Source organism: Mauremys reevesii, linkage group 1 (genome assembly GCF_016161935.1).
Source record: "Mauremys reevesii isolate NIE-2019 linkage group 1, ASM1616193v1, whole genome shotgun sequence".
NCBI lineage: Eukaryota > Metazoa > Chordata > Testudines > Geoemydidae > Mauremys > Mauremys reevesii.
The window spans coordinates 108,278,810-108,300,087 of NC_052623.1; the positions used below are offsets into that span (position 1 = coordinate 108,278,810).

The 21,278-nt window shown below is 39.0% G+C and overlaps 1 protein-coding gene across 1 annotated transcript in view; it reads right to left on the reverse strand.

Annotated features, from left to right (window-relative positions):
* Positions 1–48: 48 nt before the first annotated feature.
* Positions 49–21,278, reverse strand: part of EFNB2 (ephrin B2) — a 53,685-nt gene continuing 32,455 nt past the window's right edge. The window contains exons 3-5 of the mRNA XM_039520335.1: positions 5,956–6,048; positions 5,101–5,214; positions 49–3,590 (exon numbers count right to left, since the gene is read on the reverse strand). Of these exons, the coding sequence (XP_039376269.1) occupies positions 3,208–3,590; positions 5,101–5,214; positions 5,956–6,048 (590 nt within the window). The 3' untranslated portion in view covers positions 49–3,207. The remainder of the gene's footprint in view (positions 3,591–5,100; positions 5,215–5,955; positions 6,049–21,278) is intronic.

The following is a 21,278-nucleotide window of genomic DNA, read 5'->3' on the forward strand; positions in this document are numbered from 1 at the left end:
TCCATAGGAAAAAAATATTTTATTTTTTTAAGAACAAATTCAGTTTGAAACAGTCGTGGAATGTGATTTTCGTAATTTTCATTTTCTGGGGGCTAATTGCAATGTGGAACTAAAGCAGATTTCAAACCTATGATAGGCTAGTTAAAAAACGAAAGAAAGAAAGAAAGAAAATTATTTATAACTCAAGCATAATACTGTGTTACTTACAAACTGGACAAAGAAATTCTTAAATAAATATTCATGGTACACACTTACAGCACAAATATGCAGCAATTTGGCAACCTTTTATACCATTTTTTTTCTCAGTACAGTGCAAAGGGGAATGACACTGCCTTTAAACAAGCTGTAGCTAAATACATTGCAAAATTCAAATTTTATACAAAACATCTTGCTTAGACTTTATAAAAAACCAACATTGCTCTATATACACAATCTGGTTAAGAAAAGCCATTTCTATCTTGTTTTCGTGTGTATCTTTTTTTATTTAAAAAGGTGAATAAGGCTACTGTAACACCCCAAATCCATATACAGTAAATCTGAACCTATTTACAGCATCTTCACTTAGACATGATGGTGCAAATTCCAAGTCGGGTGACTAGGGATGATAATACAAGCAAGGCATTTACAGTAACTTTTCAAAGCTGAACCAACGTCAAATAAAGGAACAGTTGGTAGATTGTCATAATGCTGCACCAAACACAAAACAGAAGCACAGTACATTTTTTCAACTGGTTGCAGGTTGCTCTTCATCAATTCATCTGATTTTTTTTCACAGTTTAGTACATAACCAGAATGTAGCCAACTGATGAAACATACACTTGATTTAATTAAAATCAGATTCACTATGCCTTTCTCCTTTTCCCCTTTCTCCCCCTTCTTCAAAATAAAATCTTAACGACTTACAAGAAAATCTTGTATGGATGGTTTCACAGAAAGGAGGGGTTGTTGCAAAGAATTACATATGTACTGTAGTTAGTCACCATGGTAACCTTCCACAGAACCAGGCTTTTTTTTTCTTTTCTTTTTTCCCCTCCTTTTTGACCAACATCATTTTCAGGTTCAGGAAATAGAGAGAGTAATCATTTCTATGACAGTTCATTTTTTTGCAGGTGCTCGCTGGAGGTTTGAGAACCTTAAAATGCTGTTGCTACATTTTCTTTCCAATTCTGAAAGCAAAGTGTTACCATAGTAACATGACCACGTTAAAGATGTCTATTTTGCATAGCACATAAAAAGTAGGATTCTTTTTGTTGCTGCTGTTCAGCGTGGGGAATGTGGGGGAAAAAACATGCTAAAGCAGAAAAACTTTAACCTGAAACTCCCCTTCTGTGTCACCTGCTGAAATCTACAGAACACTTCAGTCCATAAGGCAAGGGAAAACACGACACAGAAAATAAATGCCGGAACATCTTGTCATTGTAAAATATATGATTCAGTAACATTGATTTCCTGGATTTCTGGGCTTGTGTTTCCTAGTCTATGGTTATGTGAGACGCCTTTACAGGGCTTTGTTATTTTTGTATTTGCACTCATTATTGTTATTTTTGGAATGAAATTGTTTTTTTCCCACAAGCAGTCATCCAATTTTTATTTTTATTTTGTAATGCTGAGAAATTAAGACCATTTAATTGCCACAAATTAATTTCACATCTTCTGGTGTAGATTCTGTGCAATCTCAAAATATATATTAGAAAAACAATCTTTCACTTTATATTCCTTGTGTTTTATACACCTATTATAAATAAGTCATATCGTCCTTCTCCCTCTCAGTGTCATAATTTATTTTATCCTTATGGTAAGAGGTTTTCCATATGTGCTTTAACTTTGAAACAGAGCACCAATGAACTGCTGTGTCAGTCACCGTACCTACACTGCACTGTGCAGGGACAGCCCTACCATAAACCAAAGAGTCAAAAGGCTCAATCAGAAACAAAATCCTGTTCTACTTGGAGAGCTGAGAATGTATTTAATAACTCCATTGGTGATGGAATTACTGCTCTTTTGACCCTTTGGCTTATAATCATCTCGGTCAGATTTGGCTCTCCGCTATTTTCTTAAATGCTTTCCCTGTGTTTAGTAAAATGTGATAAGTATAGCAGCTGAGTCTGCTTAAAAAGTCATCCAAAGCAGACTACGATTTTGCGACAGCGTCCAAGCTGTATATCTTATTGCCAGTACCACAACAGTTCTGCCCTAATACATCATCAGCGGCCTACTATTGTCTTGTCCTCCAGGCCTGTTCATTTACTAACACTACCCCTTTGTCCTACTGTATTGAAGGTACTATTTTTTTCTGCACATTGCTATTTGATAACCGTGAACTCCTTCAAGTGCAGCCCTAATCCACTGCGCATGTTGTGTCTCCTACTTGCCTCTTAAAACTTAGCACACCAAAGTGCTGTGCTACCTAAATTATGTTTCTTTCTGGCTTCTATTTCAGAGGCAGCAGCATTCAACTGCAATTGCAGTCAGCCCTTCCCTGCCACCGTCCAGTCCTGGTCTTGACTTCACTGACAGCCTAACTTTTGGCTGGAAAGCTCCTTATTAGCAAACACAGTTTCTATAAATGTATTACCCATTCAAGAGAGACTGCTGTAGCAGATGCATGGAGCATGGCACTCCAAATGTTAATGTTCCATTAGTGATGCAGGAGGTGGAGTGAATGGAAATCTTATGTGAAGGATGGCAGAACCCTGGATAACAGAAATAAATGTAACAGTGACGGACTAAAAGCAAGAGAATTTAGAAGTCTTACTTAGATGCCGAGGTCTGTGTGACAAATCCAGTCTGCACTGAGAGAGACACACAAAAAGTTGTAAGATTGCATTTCAAGCCTGATATCCTAGAGCACCTTCCCAGGATGCCTAGAACTATTAAACGTCCACAAATCTTCCCTTGGCTTTTGTACATGCCTGGATGCCTGCAGCACATGGCTTCGAGGATGATGAATGTAACAAGAATACAGCAATCAGAGAATGGGTATCTTCTACGGAAAGTCTTCCAGCTTTTAGTGAATGTTTGTTCACTGAGACAGGAATTCTACAGACTAGATAAGCTGTCCAGCTCAAGAAGGCTCTCTGAGAAAAGGGTGTTGCCTCTTCCCCCCGTGCCTGAGTCAATACTAGTGCACAAGGGGGTCATCACAAACCCCAACAGAAAGCATCTGACCAGTAAGTTTCCTCTATAACTCAAAGGTACCACAGTTTGTCAGACTTTGTAATAAATGTTTGCTGGACTCTGAGGAGGCATCTCTTGAACTATATACACTGGATGTCCATAGTCTCCGCTGACCTTTTCATAGTGAGGGCAAAAAACACTGTCTGCAGTCCTTAGAGGAATGATAATGTCACTTGGCTCAGACCCATTGTTGTTGCCACTACGTTTTGGGGTGGCTAACGTACTAAGTGACAGAGCTGTAGTGTGCTGAGGTGAATGCTTCCTGTGTCTTCTCCGGTACTTCAATAAAAGAACCACCAAAGTGATGATGATGACGATGAAAATGATGCACCCTGATGCAATCCCTGCAAATAAGGCCACCTCTGAACCAAGTATACTGGAATGTCCAGCCTTACTGCCATCTGTGCTGGATCCTAGAAAGAGAGGAAAACACAAAGGAAAGTTATCACTGTCCTGTGACCATTTTATGGTGCTTAACTTAAAAATGTGAAGACTCAGCAGGACTGGAAGAATTAACTGGCAGCTAAACTTTGACAAACCAATTACCCTGTTAGGTAGCTAAATGCAAACAGCTGAAGTCAGCAATCAATATTAAACAAGACTTTGTGTCTGTTGGTCTTACTTTTATGCTGCTCCCAAACCGCATTGTTTTCTTTTCATATATCATCATCCATCAGCAGCAAGGCCTGGGACTGACAAGGCAGCCTTTGATACATTCTGCATCTTTTAACAGATGCCGGCCAGCTCAAGGCAGCAAACAGGGAAATGGCAAATCTCAGGACAGCTGACACTTTGGTATCATAGTGTTGCGACTTTCACTTTCAGATCCTAGTTTAAATTAAACCACGGATTTTGTCTACGTATTTTGCTTACTAATGAAACAAGGAAGCTGCAGGCAGCAGGGGAGGTGGGTAAAATGTTTATGATGCAACTAGTTTTTATTATTTAAATTACATTTATTTAAAAAAAATAGATTTGGAAGGCAGAAAAAACCTCTCACTCTGAACAGCCTGCTGAGTGCATGGCATCATCGCATTATCAGTTTGCCACAAGAATTCAATGAATTCTTACTTAGAAAGTTTGAAATAACTTCCCTCTCTTGATGCTCAGTTCCAGATGCAATAATGCTGTGGATGCTAAATTCTCATAACTATCAACTCAGCCTACAATAACCTTAGCACAAAATTGCTGACACCTGCTCGACAACTGCCAACTCAAAGATTCATTAGCAGGGTAGCAAATAACGTAGCCAGTGAAGACAGACTTGAAGCCATTGGTGAAACCCAGAGTCGACTGATAATCAGTTTGGCTTTGTCATATTCTAAATTTGCTATCTTTCACAGTGACCTTGTTTATTTTTTTTTTCACTTAAAGCAGTTTGAAGATATTGGTCTGAAAACCATGAGCTCCTCATATTAAAAAGATACATTTTTAAAAAACCTTTTAAAATTTAGGATCAATCAGTCATCCGTAGACTTTATAAGATCAGATAAGAGATTAGAGCATTAATTATACATGCGTTAAAATAAACCTTACAAATGGCTGTTGAGAACCACTTGATAATGTATCAGACGGGAAGAGATAGAAATATTCTCTCATCTGCCAGGGTACTAAACATAAGTCAGCACTTACCACTGTAAAGCTATTCAGAGAAACTACTACCCAAAAACTTTCCTGGAAATGAATGATTTTCTTAGAAGATGTAATTTACTCCAACTGCAAAATGGGATAGAGGCAATACGTGCACTGGCCAAAATGTACAGCTTCTAGCTACCATCCACTGGTGCATCAGAACACATTTTTGTTTGATCTCACTATGCAAATATTTGCTTTTAACAAATTCAGTGCTAAAATAATGATGTAAGGAATGGAAAAAATCCCTTAAAATGGCACTTCCCAAGACCAAAAAATCCTGATGTGTACCTGAATTATCCTTTACAAATGGACTCGTTGTGGAGCTTTTTCCATTGGTACCAGCTTCTTGTTCAGGACGTTTAGTTGGATCAGTATTACGGGGTGATCCAGCAGAATTGGGATCTGTACGAAAGAAAAATGATTGATTTCAATTTAGACAACTGAAGATATTAAGCTTTATAAGGCTGCTATATATCATGAGATAGGACTAGCTTTGAATAGAAGATTCTTTATGCAAAGGGCTATGAGAGAGAAGAATATAATTTTCCTTTTAAAGCAAAATTGATTTTTTCAGAGGTTTAGATTGTGAAGCCATCTGCAGAAACTATAGGGATTCCTGTAATTGGCTAGAAAAGCTTTGCAGATGACATTTCAGTTTAACTGAGCAAGTTGAGTGACTCCTAAACCAATTTCTAATTAGAAGAATAATTCTTTCTTTCTGCACAATAGGTTATCTATATATAAAGAGACAATGAACAAAACCCTCTTCTGTAGTTAGAATTCATAACAAAAAAACTATAGAAACATTAGTTTCCCTCCTCTCATTTATTCCAAATAATTATGAACTGTGAAGTTGTGGTTTTGTTTTTAAAATAAAAATAAAAATGACTGAAATGCATTACTGGCTGTCCTTCCCTTCTAGAGAGCTCTACAATAAAGAGATCTTATTACACTAGCGCTCCTCTTGTAGAAATCTGTCAGTAGCTTAGGTACAGAAAATAGGCTTTGCACTCAAAATCTAAGGGAAGAATGACCAAACTAGACTCAGTTGGCACTCTGTTCTATGCTATTAAAGGAAACCTGCACAAAGTGGGGGACTGAGACTGATCAAAGTGATTTCATGAAACAGCAGATGGTCTTTACCTTGTCCAACTTTCATGAGGATCTTCATGGCTTTTGTCTGGCACACCCCTCCCTCCTGGTTATCCAGGCCCTCTAATGACCCATTTGATGTTGCTGATTAAAAGAAAAACAAAAAAAGATTTCAGGAAATCAGTAGGCAAAGTGATGTGAATATGCATGCCTGAAAACAGGGATTCCTTTAATCTACTGGAATCTGTTCCTGTTGCTCAGGTTGACCTAGGAAAAGCTGTGAAATGTTGAAAGCCAAAAGAATGAATACATCGGTAAGTCATACATTATATACAAACGCTGGAATGAGTTATCAGGTTTCAAATTTACTCAGCCACTTTTTCTTCTATGCACAATTGACTGACTTTCTATTATGCCCCTGGATGAAATGGCATCACCTTCCAAATAAAGGTAATGGAGTCAGCTGAAAAAGAAGCCCTGCCAGGCTCAAAGCAGCAAAGTACTTAATTCACTTTTTTTTTTAAAAGCAACATCATCATAATCACCACAGTACACCTGCTTCCTCTGTGACAGATCTCCTGTTTAAGGAAATGTGCACATACAAAAGACAAGGTGAAATCCGAGATTCCACACTGATTGGAAAACAGTATTTTATTTTTTTTAAATACAATCTTATTTTTCTTAAGGCTTTTAAAAACTGTTCTACTTTAACAGAAACCTTTCAGCTTCTACAAACAAATTAGTGTCTCTCCCATGTTTAAATTGTTCTTTCTTATCTGTATGCTTGCTTGAACTCCACATACCCACTTGCAGCCAACTGCTAGCTGGAACTGCAATCTGATTTGTGTATGAAGCACAACTCACTTCGGGAACTCATACAAATCAAGTCAGAGTCTACATGATTTTACTCTATCGCCAATATTCAGGGGAAGGGGGGGAGATCAGTTTTCTTCCATGCTACACTAATACTATACTGTATTGTATTCTTACGACTACAACTACAATCCTTTACTAGCCTCATCTTTGTAAGTATGCTCCTGACAGACAATATTGCAGATTAACCAAATACATTAACAACAATGCAGTATTTAATAGTGGGGGATGATTCTAAATCTACTTCATTTCATAATTTGTATGAGTGTTTTGTCCATTTCCCTTTATTTCCCAAAACACACACACACTGATACCAGAACACCTAGTGCAAAAAAATAAATAACAGATACCAGTTGTATTACTTGTTGGGATTCCCATGGACTGCTTATATTAAACAGCACTTTTCTTTCTCTAGACTCAGTCGTTTCATCTGAGGACCTAATTCAGCAAGGGCCTCACACTGTCCAGCTCTTTGTTTTCAGTTCCCCTTCCCCTCCCCTTTCAGCTTCCTCTGGGATTTGCTTTTAATATAGCTTATGTGTATTACCTACTTCCTTCACAGTGTCTTCCCAGCCCATGTTAATATTTTTTCTGCTTTAATCTTCTCCTTAGCTATATACCCTTTACACTGAACCTACCTTCCTACCCTGTGATCCACTGCTTGTTTTTCTTCCACTTCTGCTTCTTTTGTGTGTAACCTGTTCCCCACTGCCCCACATACAATTTCCAACTTGTTACTCCTTCTCCTATACTTTGCTTTCCTTGTATTTGGGCCCTCCCGTTTTTTCCCCCCCCTCTACAACTAATCTTGTTTTCCCCTCCCTGACTGCACAATTGTCACAAAGAAAGTTACTGAAACTTCAGTTTGTTTTTATTTCTAATCTTTTCTTTTAAAAAGTTTTCAAAATGAAAAAAATAAAACCCAACAACCCACACCACAATAAGTAATTTAAGATAAAAGCAGATCTGAAACGTGCCATTGCATTGCCAGACTCAGAAAATAATGGAGACATATAGTTTTGAGGTTTTTTGTTTTGTTTTCCAGAGGGAAAAAAATCAATACTAAGAACTAGTTCTGGACATAAATCAAATGTGTCTTTGCTGAAAGTGTTTTTTATGACCTATTTGCCAATGTACAGGCACAAGGACAGGAAAAAAGGAGTAAATAGAAATATCAAAACTGAGCATCAGCTGAGAGTACAGCTAATAAACACTGACTTTATTTTGGGGTTTTTTTTGTTTGTGAGTTTTGGTTTTTGTTTTTTATATCTAGGCTACAGAGATTCACAATCACTTTAAACTCCACTTTCTCAGATTGTAATTGATTAGAGTACAACCCCTTCTCAATATCAGTATCCTTTAAAAATTTGTCTAATTTAACCTACACTGTCGGAGACCACAATAATATTAGAAGACCCACAGTTTAATCCCAGTCTAATACAAGGAAAGTAAGATGGCAATAGGAATGCAAAACTATTACAAAAGCCCGGTCTCCATCAAGATAGCCCAATATTACAATGAAGCTGATGTGTGCTTTTCAGAGTTCAAACTGCCTTGCTTGCTTACTAAAAGAATGCTTTCATAGCTTTGATGCTGGATGAATGAATTTGCAGGAGTATTCACTTTTTCCACAGTCCTTCAAGGGGTTTTCTGAAAGCTGATGTTATAGTTTAGGGGAGAGAACACCATATCCTGTGGAAGGAGGAGTATTCAGTGAAGTATATTCCAGTGGCAAAGCAACTTCTCCCCTTAATTAAACTAACAATTAGTCAAGGTTGGTGGAGGAAATTATTTGAAAAATTTCATTATGGCTGTCAAGATATCACCTCACATATCCCAGTGTGTGGGGAGGAAGACAGGGCAGTTTTAAACAGTTTTAAGATTCAAAAAGATGAAGGATTTTCACTGAGAGAGAAAAATAACATGGGATACCAAAGAAAACACTCTTTCCTGTCAAAAGCTTAGTATGCAGAAGTCAAACAAGGGAACTAGTGCAAAATATTCCTAGAACACTTGCAGCTGTCTTTATATTTGATCTCTGAGTGAAAATTACACCTCCTGTGATCTAAACCTCCTCCATTACACACACACGCACACTTCAGGTGGGTAACCCTGTTCCTGGAGTTCTAATTACATTAATGTTGCATCCTGATTCCTAAGAATTTTTTAAAATAATTAATAAAGGTTTTTACTGTGATTTTATTAAAGGTCATGATCATGAAATCACAAAAATAATTAACTATATTTTAAAGTGCACTTGCTAATCTGAGATTTGTGTGTTTATAAAATATTGAACCAAAATCTTAAACTCTCCACTCAGTTTATTTTAAAAAAGAATGTGCATTTTCTATGCCTCGGCTTGATCTGCTTTAGGAGCATTTGCTCCAAATATTTTATCTGACAGCCTATTGTCATGCTAAGAAGAAAGTTTATTAGGCTCTAGTTACATGCTGACCATGATGTGGTATGCTTGAAGATGACCATTTGTATCATTGTTCCTACCACTGTTATACAATTGCAACAAATCTTGTACAAAGTGTATCATGTCAGGTGTCAATGGAAAAGTTACAATCTGTCAAGTATGATTACGCTGGTTAAATCCGTGTATCATTACTGTATCTGGAGTTATGAATATTGGCTAGGTATTTGTATCTCAGGTGGTTTTGTTCTTGGGGTGATACCGACAAGGTAGGCTATGCCTTCACTAGCACTTTTGTCAGTAAAACTTAAGTTGTTCATAGGTGTGAAAAAACACAACTCTTGACCGATATAAGTTACACTGACAGAAGCGCCGGTGTGGACATCGCTATGTCGGCAGGAGACACCTTCCCATTGACATAGCTACTGCCCCTCACTGGGGAGTGGTTTAATTATGTCGACAGGAGAGCTCTGTCCCACCAGCATAGACCAGCTACACAGGAGCTCTTACAGCGGCTCAGCTGCATCAGTACAGCTGTGCAGCTGTAAGGTCTCTAGTGTAGACACAGCCATAGTTTACATTCAGTCTCGCCAGCCAATTATGAATAAATGAATACAAGAACAAATGGATATAAACTGGCCATCAGGAAGTTTAGACTTGAAATTAGACGAAGGTTTCTAACCATCAGAGGAGTGAAGTTCTAGAACAGCCTTTCAAGGGGAGCAGTGGGGGCAAAAGACATATCTGGCTTCAAGACTAAGCTTGATAAGTTTATGGAGGGGATGGTATGATGGGATAGCCCAATTTTGGCAATTAATTGATCTTTGATTAGTAGCGGTAAATATGCCCAATGGTCTGTGATGGGATGTTAGATAGGGTGGGATCTGAGTTACTACAGAGAATCCTTTCCTGGGTGTCTGGCTGGTGAGTCTTGCTCACATGCTCAGGGTTTAGCTGATCGCCATATTTGGGGACGGGAAGGAATTTTCCTCCAGGACAGATTGGCAGAGGCCCTGGGTTTTTTTTTTTTGTTTTGTTTTTTTTTTGCCTTCCTCTGCAGCGTGGGGCAGGGGTCACATACTGGAGGATTTGCTGCACCTTGAAGTCTTTAAACCATGATTTGAGGACTTCAATAGCTCAGACATAGGTTAGGGGTTTATTACAGGAGTGGGTGGGTGAGATTCTGTGGCCTGTGTTGTGCAGGAGTTCAGACTAGACGATCATGATGGTCCCTTCTGACCTTAAAGTCTATGAGTCTAATAAGCTATTCAAGCTTGATGGGCCATTAAGAATCCATTTTTCAGAAAGCTCTTTCTGAGACTGCCTCAGATAGCAAGGAGCCAATGGCCACCCCTGTGATTCAGCAAAACATGTAAGAGCGTGTGATGTGAACATGTGACCTCAGACTCCATCTTTGTCAGTAGCTTTCCATACTCAGGGTCTATGGGCTTTGATTGGGCCAGTAAATTTCCATGCATGTGGCAGAGGTAGGGTTGCCAACTTTCTAAGGCTTTGGCTACACTTACACTTCAAAGCGCTGCTGCGGCAGCGCTGCCGCAGCAGCGCTTTGAAGAGCTAAGTGTAGTCAAAGCGCCAGCGCTGGGAGAGAGCTCTCCCAGCGCTGTCCGTACTCCACCTCCGTGTGGGGAATAAGGGACAGCGCTGGGAGCCGCGCTCCCAGCGCTGGGGCTTTGACCACACTGGCGCTTTGCAGCGCCGCAATTTGCAGCGCTGGAGAGGGTGTGTTTTCACACCCTGCTGCAGCGCTGCAAATTTGTAAGTGTAGCCAAGCCCTATTTACTAAAAACTGGACCCCCCTGGTCGGCCTCTTCCCCCTAAGGCCCCACCTGCTGCTGCATCTCTTCCCTTGAGACCCTGCCCCACTTTGCTTCTTCCCCCAAGTCCCCACCACTGCTCCACCTCTTCTCTTGAGGCCCTGCCCCTGCTCTGCCTTTTCCTTCAAGGCCCCGCTCTGCTCATTCCTCTCCCCTTCCCCCCATCACTCGCTGCTCTCCTCCCTCCCCCACCCCATCCTTGTCACTCAATCCTCTCCACCTCCCCACCACCCCTCTTGGGCTCCCTCTGCTCCGGAACTGAGACAGGAGCTGCAGCCTGACGCCTGCCTGCCCGCAAGATGCAGGTAGAAGGCAGCCCCGGCTGAGCAGGGGCTGGCACAGGCTGATGACCCAGTGCCTCCCCCCACATGGTAATCAGACTTTTGGTGTCCGGTCAGTACACCAAGTCCCCCTTTTTTACCAGACTTTCCAGTCAAAAATCGGGCACCTACCCTAGTCAGAGGATATAAAAGACACCTGAGACATCTTCATTTTCCCTCATTCCTGCTCCAGTTCTTTGGACTGTGGATTTACAATTAAAAAGGAGTATTCTGTACTATGGACTGAGGACCTTCCAATCTTTTGGAAGTTACCAGAGACACTTTTACAAGCCAGCCATCTGTACCATCATTGCTATGATCCTGATCTATGAACACTGAAAATCACTTTTATGTATATGATTCCTTAGCCATTCAATAACTCTCTTCTTTCCTTTTGTTAATAAAATCTCTAGTTAGTTTACTAAGGATTGGCTGACAACATGATATTTGGCTAACATCTGAGATTTATATTGACCTAAGGGACATGTGTCTGATCCCTTGGGAGTGGTAGAACCTCATATATGGTGAACTGGGTTTTCAGAAACCTCTCACTGTATTTAGACCTGTTTGTCTGGATGGGAACCAAGGACTGGAATGCTGAAAGGGGACTTTGTGTGGCTTCTGGCTAACCAGTGCAGTTAACTACAGAAGCACCTTTGTTACTGGTTTGGTGAATCTAATTATAGAATAAACCACCAGTTTTGGGAGACTGTCAGCCCACTTTCTTGCAGTCTGTCCTGAGTGTGGCATTCTCAGTGTGGTCTATCCCAGGCAACCAGTCACATTCATCATCAGAAAAACTATATAATCCTGCAGAAATGTACATACTTAAACAAAGTTGCTCAAAGGTATGTTTTCGGGATTGGGCTCTGTGTTTTTTATATCATGTCACCAGCATCTTCCAGTAAACTGAAAATAAGCACAACAGTGCTAACTGCATAAAATAGCATTCATTACTCCTTCCTCACCCCCCCCCCCCCCGGATGACACAGGTGCATCTAAGCTTCTGAAGTCCAGTCATGCTCCACTGAAGTCAATGGCAAAACTTCTGTTGATTATACTCAGAAGCAGAATGCGGCAGTTGGTAAGCAAGAGCCTATACCCAACATTTAAACAAACAGACAGATGCCTAAATCTCTCTGAATCCCAATTGTCCCTGTCCAAAGTTTAAGACTAACACATTTTCAACAATAAACAGAAATTGATGTTTGATCACTATACTAGTGGCCTGAGCCAGAATTACTTGAAGTTCACAGTTGTCAGAGTGCAAGGAATACAGGGTTGGGCTCAAAGTGTTTTGTGGATTTGTGTCACTGGATTTTTAAGAAATGGCAGTTAAAGAGACCTGACTAATTCTTGCTTTTGGGACATGAAATGCATCTATTCAGTAATCATAAAATACATTCTCCATATATCCCCTGATTTGAATGGGAGGTGATGAAATTATTCAGATCAAAGCATCCAGTTCTAGTTCTGCCTTCTGTGGTTTAAAATACATAAAAAGCCACTGGAAGTCATAAATCAGTGTTTGATGTTTCATATTTATTTGCTTTTAAAACTTCACAATCCCTGTTTATTGTGTGAAATGCATTAGCCATAAATGCAGAGGCAGGGAATCAGTGACTGAAACAGAATCAGCAGACAAGAATAGTTCCTGGCTATGATTTTTATACAGTCCCCATGGAGAGGAAGTAATATTACATTTTAATATGTCTTCATTTGATTGTTATTACTCGGCCTCCCAGGAGGCTAAGCCGCTCCATGGATCTTTGGCTGTTTTCAACCAATCAGGTTGGTGACTTTGCTCTAATCAGATGAAGAATTAAGCTTCTGGATTTGTGCCTCTATATAGCTTTTCATTCACAAAGAGATTAGAAATGAAGGCAAAGTCACAAAAATCAAGGCTCATTCACTTTTAAAGACATACAGTACAAAATTAAAAACTCCACCACCATTACTTCTAGGAAAATGCTACTACAACAAAGTCTTAGGCCTTTGTATCTGTCACAATTACCTTTATATCTGTCACAGTTACAAATACTTCCATGCTTTTTAAGCTACAAAATAGGCCACATTAGTGATATGTCCTTTGGCCTAAAAACTTTGTAACCACTTTACTTCAGGGCTGGATTGTGACATGGATTACACCCACCCACCGAAGGAAGTAAAATCACACCCATTCCCAACATGCCAGCGCTGCCTTCTCAGACCTTGTGTCTGGGCATGCAGAGATGAGCAAGCACTCACGGCTGAGTGCCTGCTTCCTCCCTTTGAGAAATTGGGCGGGGGAACAGGTGCAGCCTGGGCTCTGCAGCCACCTAGTGTGAGGAACAGCACAAAGGAGACATTGCAGACACAGAGGTTGTTGTAATTTGCTGCTGGTGTAGGCCAGAGTAAGGGCAAAGCAGGAAAGGAATTGTGACTTAGAAGGGTCTATTTGAGGTACAAACCTCCCAGGGATACTCCTGGGTTAGTGAATTCTGTGTGCCACCTCTTGCTCAGAACTGTGCCTTAAGTCACTATCTAGGCCTTTGAAATGTGGGTTCTTACAATTAGAGTTAAATAAAATCAAAACCCTATAAATCTCTTATCCAGCTTTCACCCGATGCTATTCTTGAAGATAGAAAAAGCAACAGAAAAACCCAAGAGTAGCAAAAAAAAAAATAAAAAAAAAAAAGCCAACTGTAGATCCAACAGTAATAAGAAATTATTCTTATTGAAAAGGTATACTTGATCTAATATGTGCTCACAGGATCACTAAGTACATGGCTTTTTTTAATAAAAGAAAATTCCTTTGCCACAGCATCCTGGATGTGTGTTCTAGCTGCTTTCATTCACTTTTCGTCTTTTTAAAGACTTTCTCAGCAAAGCACCAAATAAATAATTCTTTCCCATAAATTATCTACATTTACGAGACAGGTTTAAGAACACCAAGAACCACATACCAAAATAAGCACAAATCAAGAAAGTTGTTTTAGAACAGCCAGGATGATGGACAAGGCAGCTGAGGAGATATAAAGAGTGTTTTAATTAAATAGAATTATATTTGCCTTTTTCACCCAGCAGCAATGTCAGATCTTGATGAGTCTGGAACAACTAAAGAAACTAATTTAGATCAGTTAACCAAAGAACAGGTAAGTCAGCAGGCATTCTGCTTGATGGGCCGCAAGAAATTTTACAGTGGGGATAAAATCTGTTTATTTTAATTACCTACAGATTGCTGATAGTTTACTTTTGCTTGTAGTTACAATCATCATCAGATTAATATTAGCACATATTAAAAAAAATCTCCTGAATCTAAGCTTTGTTTAAACAAGGAATCAGCTTCCAAACTGTATCCATAAAAGGTACCAAATTAGGCCCTGACACTGGAAATACTGACACCCACTCATAATTTTAAGCATATGAGTAGTCCCACTGAGTCAAGTTAGCACGTATGTATATACCTGCAGGTTGGGGAATAAATTACATGCCAATTTTGCAACCCTTATTCACATTCACTACTGCCTTAGTCAGTGAATAATGGCACTTATTCCAATGGGATATGCTATTACGCAACTTGAGTAAGGGTGGCAGACTTGGACCCTTTATTATTAATTATTATTACTATTAAACTTACATCTTTCCTTTTAAGGGAAGTGGCATTCAATGAGGCTGAGCCTGATGCTGCTTGTGAGCTCTAAATTTATTTGCTTCTGCCTGTCAATCTTGAAGAGAAAGGCAGTATCACTCCAGATTAGTGGATACCATGGGTGAAGTGCACTAACCACGTGAAAGCCCAAAAGATCCAGAGCTACATCTTGATCTAATGAGCAGGCACTTCAGGGGCCACACTTGTCTTTGTACAACAAAGGCCCCGCCTGTCATTGTCCACAGTAAGGCAACAGAGAATGACAAGACTACAAGTACCTACTCATGCTAGCCCAAAATATCTGTTCTTTCTTATGAAGTTCAAATAGTGATGTCACTAATGCATGATCTTGGTCACATTTAAGTTAATGGCAAAACCCCATTTGACTACAGTTGAAGCAGGATCAGGCCTAAATTTCTTCCCTTCCTATTTACGGATATTGGACAAATGTATGAGGTGATATGAAGTAATTTGCTTGTGTCCTCCATAATCACTACCTCCTCCTCCCCACCAAAAACTATTATTGTTTCAAGTGTCTTAAAATGAGTTGTAAAGGTTCAGAGCCAATTAAAGAGAACAGTCCTCAAGGCTTTATTGCTAAAAAATATTATTTATACTTCTAAGATCTTTCATTAGAGTTAATTTTTTTCCAACATTATTTCCGTTAAATGGTTCTCATGAAGAACACTCTAGGAAATGTTGTATTTTTGCCATTGTGATCCAGCTACGCATGTCTACCACACACATGGTTTCCTACAGTTTATACAAACAAATTATGTCTATGTGAGTGGTGAACTAAACTGTATAGCAGATGTAAACCTGCTAATTAAAATGTATTCACTTTATAACTTTTTTCTAAAGCAGATTACTGGATAGTTAACTTCATGAGACAGGAACAGATATTTTACACAGTTTGCCCTTCTTTCTGCTGGCAAAAACCCCACATGGATAGAAAGAAATGCTCCCTACTGCCACAATAAGCTTTGCTTAACAGTTCAGCTGAACAGAACTAATAGAATTAGTTAGCATTCAGGTTACATTGATTGTCCCTAATGACAAACGGGCTGTCTAGAAACAAGACCATGAGCTTTAATATTATACAGGACAATATTTTCTATAGCACACAAACTCGACAGCTTCCTTTTCGAATCTGCAGCTGTCTTTAAAATCTCTCTGGTTTCTGACTGAAGCCCTTGGATGAGAAAAGGTTATAGTAAAATGTTTATATTAAATAAACAAAAAACAAAATAAAAGCCCACTCGTGCTCATTCTACTGTCACTAATTGCATGCAATGATATTAATGACCCAGTAATTGCTATACGAGTGGCAGTGAAGTGGAAAACATCATTTTGAGGCAGAGTTCATCTCTAGGTGGTAGGACTTCACCAGTGATTGAGTTAATGCCTAGTGACAGTTTAGAATATAACACTACAGATGAGAAAATGTGCCACTCTCGTGCTTATAATAGTTTAGATGGACATGACGTTATTTGCTTTGACCGTGTAGAGTCCAGCAGTAACCCCAATAAAGTGAAACAGTTAGAGTTTGCCCTACAGATGAACCTCATTCCTTTCAGGGGAGATGCTCTATACTATAACAATCTAGAGCAATTTTCCACATGTTTGCTTCAATAAAAGAATACCTTCATCTCCTGCTTTTACATCAAGCACAACAAAGGCATGCTTTATTGCAAAACACAAAAAGCTATTTACATCATCTAACTATCCTTCAGCAACACACAGTTTGGCACCTTAGTACTAAGATCAATTATGATACTATTGAATGGCTTTGCACTTGGCAAAGCTAATCAGAAGTTAAGTACTGTTGTGATTGTTGTATGTATGTGTCTGTGTCTAGAACTATAAACCATCATCGTTCAGATCAGGGCCCAAGTTTTGAAACTTGGGTGTAGCACTTAAATCAAAGTGGCCTGACCTTCAAAGGTACTGAGTGCCTGTTATTCTCATTAGCTTCAGCAGGAACTGTGGGTTCTCAGCCCTTCTGGAGATCAGACCATTTTTCCTTAATTAGGCTATGTCTACACGACGGACCTTACAGCGGCACATCTATACCGCTACAGCTGTGCTGCTGTAAGGTCTCCCGTGTAGCTGCTCAATGCTGACAGGAGGGAGCTCTCCCGCTGGCATAATTAAACCGCCCCCAATGAGCAGCGGGTAGCTATGTCAGTGCGGGAGCGTCACCTGCCAATACAGTGCTGTCCACACCAAAGCTTTTGTCTGTGAAACTTATGTCGGTCAGGGTTGTGTTTTTTTCACACCCTGACCAACAAATTTTTTATCAACAAAAGTTCTGATGCAAACAAACCCTTAGGAGTCAAACTATTGATTTAAGTATCAACTGCCTAATTCTGAACACCCAGGTTTGAAAATTTTGACACATACCTATGACTGGATAGGAGGATAGATATTTTAAATAAAAACTTTGTTAGTCAAATTTTAAAGCAACAGTTATTCGTAAAAAATAATTTTCAATTCATCTTTGAACTTCATTTGTTCTAAGGTCACAAATCAGTTAGAGTCTGGCCCTGATCCTGCAATCAGAGCTACGTGCCAGCACCCATGTAGATCTCCACTCAATCAATGGGGTTTCAGTGGGTCTGCACCAATGGGTCTGATTGCTGGATAGTGGCCTACAAATGCATTTGCATGCTAACACAAAATAGCTGAAAATCAATTCCTTTTCAACTTACCTGCCAGGACCTGAGTTCAGAGCTCTTTATTTTCTCTGCAGCAGTTCAAACATCACAAGCATATAAAGATGTGTATTTTCCTGCACTTTAGTTGCTTATGGTGTCATCAACTAGTGCATCAGAAACAGATACGCCTATTAGCAATTAAAGCTCTAACCATGTTTTTAAAACAGTTTTTGCAAGTAGGATTCTAGTATAATTTCCGAGAACACTGTGAAGAAGGAACCACTGAACCACTCCAAAGAACCCCTGTTTTAGACTACCTAAGGCCAAATCCTGCTCATCTTACTCACATTAATATTTGTATTGATTTCTTTTGGACTGAAAGCAGAAACTAAGGTGTGGCCCTAGTTTATAGCAGAGCTGGTCAGAAATCAAAAATGGTGATCATTTTTTCATCAAAATTTTCAATGTTGACTAAAACCAGAGATGGGATTTCGCAAACAATTTCACTCAAATTTCACCGTTTTCCAGCCATTTCTATTCTATAATACACTTTATCTAGTGCAGTTCCCAGATAAAAAATTCTACACTAGCCAGGGAAAGTATATTCTGGAAAAATGCATTTATGGCCCCAGGTTGGGAAGGGTCTAAGTAAGGAGGGAAATGATTTTTGATTGTTATATTAATATATTATTTATTTATTTATTAGATAAACATTTCTGTAGATGTCTATGCAATTCTCTGGGCTCCTGTTCCATTAATTAGAAATACATACTATGCAATAAAAATAAAATAATACAAACAACTGTACAATATATAAGACTGCTCATCCCACTTCATAGATAAATATGCATCAACAGAAATATAGAATAAATGTAAGTGTGTTTCTGATACATAAGTGTTTCTTGTTTTAGGTTAATAAATAATATATACACTGGATCTTAATTAAGGGACCTACTCTTTCACCTTGCGAGACAAGTTAAGTCCCATTGATTTTAGTGAGAGTTACTCAGATCCTGCAGCATGAGAATAGGTCCTAAGGCCCTGATCCTGTGAAGATTTACGCATATGCTTAATTTTACACGTGAGTAATCCTACTGAAGTCAATGGAACTGCTCATGCACCTAAAGCTAAGCATGTACATAAGTCTTGGCAGGATCTGGGCTTAAGGTTTTTTTTTAAAGCATTTCAATTGTCTCTTAATGCTAATCTGCATGATGAATAAATAAAGGCTCCTTAGCAAGGAAATTGTTTTCCTTCGTGCATATACTACATCTCCAGTATTGTTGAATCATTTATAAAGCTAAGTGAACTAAAAAAAAAATTGCTATAAATAAATAGTGGCTGAAAATACTAAACTGTATCCTATGAAATATTAAAAGCAGTTTCATTCTGAGCAATTCTTAAATAATTCTTTCTTCACTTCTAAGCAATCATTCTTCATTTCCTGTCTGCTTACATATCCACTTTGCATATATTTTTTTTTCTCACCAGCTCCCATCCTACTAACAATCAGAGCAATCTTGTTCTTTCATTTACTGCCCTTGGGAACAGAGAAGTGGTACTTACAGATTTCCTGCTGTAGTACCTCTGTCTAGCTTTAAATGAGATAAACTGTCAGTATTGCCTAGGTAATGGCACTGAATATGAACAAAGACCATCAATCTAAAATAATCTTATTCTCTTACAGATCCTGTGTGGTCTGGGGCAAAAATCCCAATAGACCATGACTACATTAGTCCTTCAGGTCTTAGACACTGTCAGGAATTTGAAGCTGTACAGACACTGATTTTTTCTCTCTCTCCAATAATATTATTTGTATGAATTGTATTTATATACAAGAGTTAAGTGTGTTGCTGATATATCCCTTAGAAAACTCTCAACAAACTCAAAGACTGACCTTTGGATATCATTTTACACTAAGAAGAGTTGAAGGTAATTCATTTAAGTGTCTGAGGAAGAGGAGAAGTAGGACGAGGAAGGAAGAGAGAATGTACTTCATGTATAGCCAGAGTCAAGGTGGCTTTTAATACATGGGCTTTGCCTCCTGGAAAAAATACAAATTACATTAAATTGCTACAAATGTATGATCTGCAATAAAATTATGAATGACTTTGTATAATGGGAGAAGGAGTGAAAGTCTATAGGTTTTGTGCAGCTTTGTGCCATTGAAACTAAAAACATTTCATAATGGCATCTGTGCTAGTTTCTTTTGGGTATTCGAAAGTTCTCTTGTGAGCCCTTTTGCAGGTTCCAAGTATTACAGACTGAGAACGCTGTGTAAGAGGCATTAGCATCTTCAGCCACTCTGACTAGCTGAGGATTAAACATTGTTTTGTCAGAATACAAAAATAAAATCAAATGTTCATGTAAATCTGCTTGATCACACAAAAAGATTTACTCCTTCCAAGCAGGCCATATTTCAGGACACAATCTGTGCAGTCTTTTTATGTGTTTTTTTCTTTGACGGTTATTGCCTTTTAATTGTAACAGAATGACACACAGATAGCATAAAAGCCTTATGGTTTTATTAAAAATCCACTTAAGGCTAAAGATTCAGAATGAATGTTTAGATCTTAAAAGCCACCCTATTAAAAGACTTCTCTGAGCGCTAGTTCTGCTAGCCAGTCCAACCTTTTAGATCAGTGAGGGATTAAAGATTTTTTAACAATTTAAGCCAGAGGCCAATTACATAAATGGGTCACTTGAAAAAGTTGACCAAAAACATTTAAGGAAAGCCGCATATTCCATTTTGCTAGTGTCAAAGCAAATGATCATCTAACAGTAAACTGAGCTAATGAGGTCGGAGGCAGACCTGGGGGTTCAGTGGAACCCTTGCTAGGGGCATTCTGCAGTCACTCCTTGGGTCTCAAGCATTCTCTATTGAGGAATAAAATTTATTTTTCAAATTTCTAAAACGCAGTGATTACATTGAAAATGGCTATTTAGTGCTTCATATTCAGTTTCTTAAAGACTTTGGACCATATCCCCTTTGCTTTGTGCCACAGAATGGAGGAGATTAACAGAAAACGTGCTCCCTTCGCTACAATTCTACTATATGGGTGGTGTTGATTTGAACAAAAATGACACTGTCTCTTTCTCCAACTCCACGGAAGCCCCTCCAAGCTAAATCAGTGCATTTGGGGCTCTGCAGTTTCTGGGGCTGAAGACACAGCTGGCTGGAAAGGGGACAAAGCCAGAGAAAAGTCACTATATAAAATCATAATCTTCCTGAAGTCAACGGGTGTTTTGTCATTGACTTCAGTGGGGTCAGGATTTCCCCTAGTGCAGCGGTTCTCAAACTTTTGTTTGGTGACCCCTTTCACACAGCAAACCTCTGAGTGCAACACTCCCTTATAAATTAAAAACACTTTTTAATATATTTAACACCTGTATAAATTCTGGAGGCAAAGCGAGGTTTGAGGTGGAGGCTGACAGCTCACGACTCCACCATGTAATAACCTCGCAACGCCCTGAGCGGTCCCAACTCCCAGTTTGAGAACCTCTGCCCTAGTGGTTTTGGCATCAATTCCTTTAAACTCATAATAATTTCCCTAACTAAGATGATTTTGCATTTTATTTTATGTAATCTGGCTCCACCTTAAAAAATCTCCCCTTCCACCTAGGGAAGGTTGGGCCTGC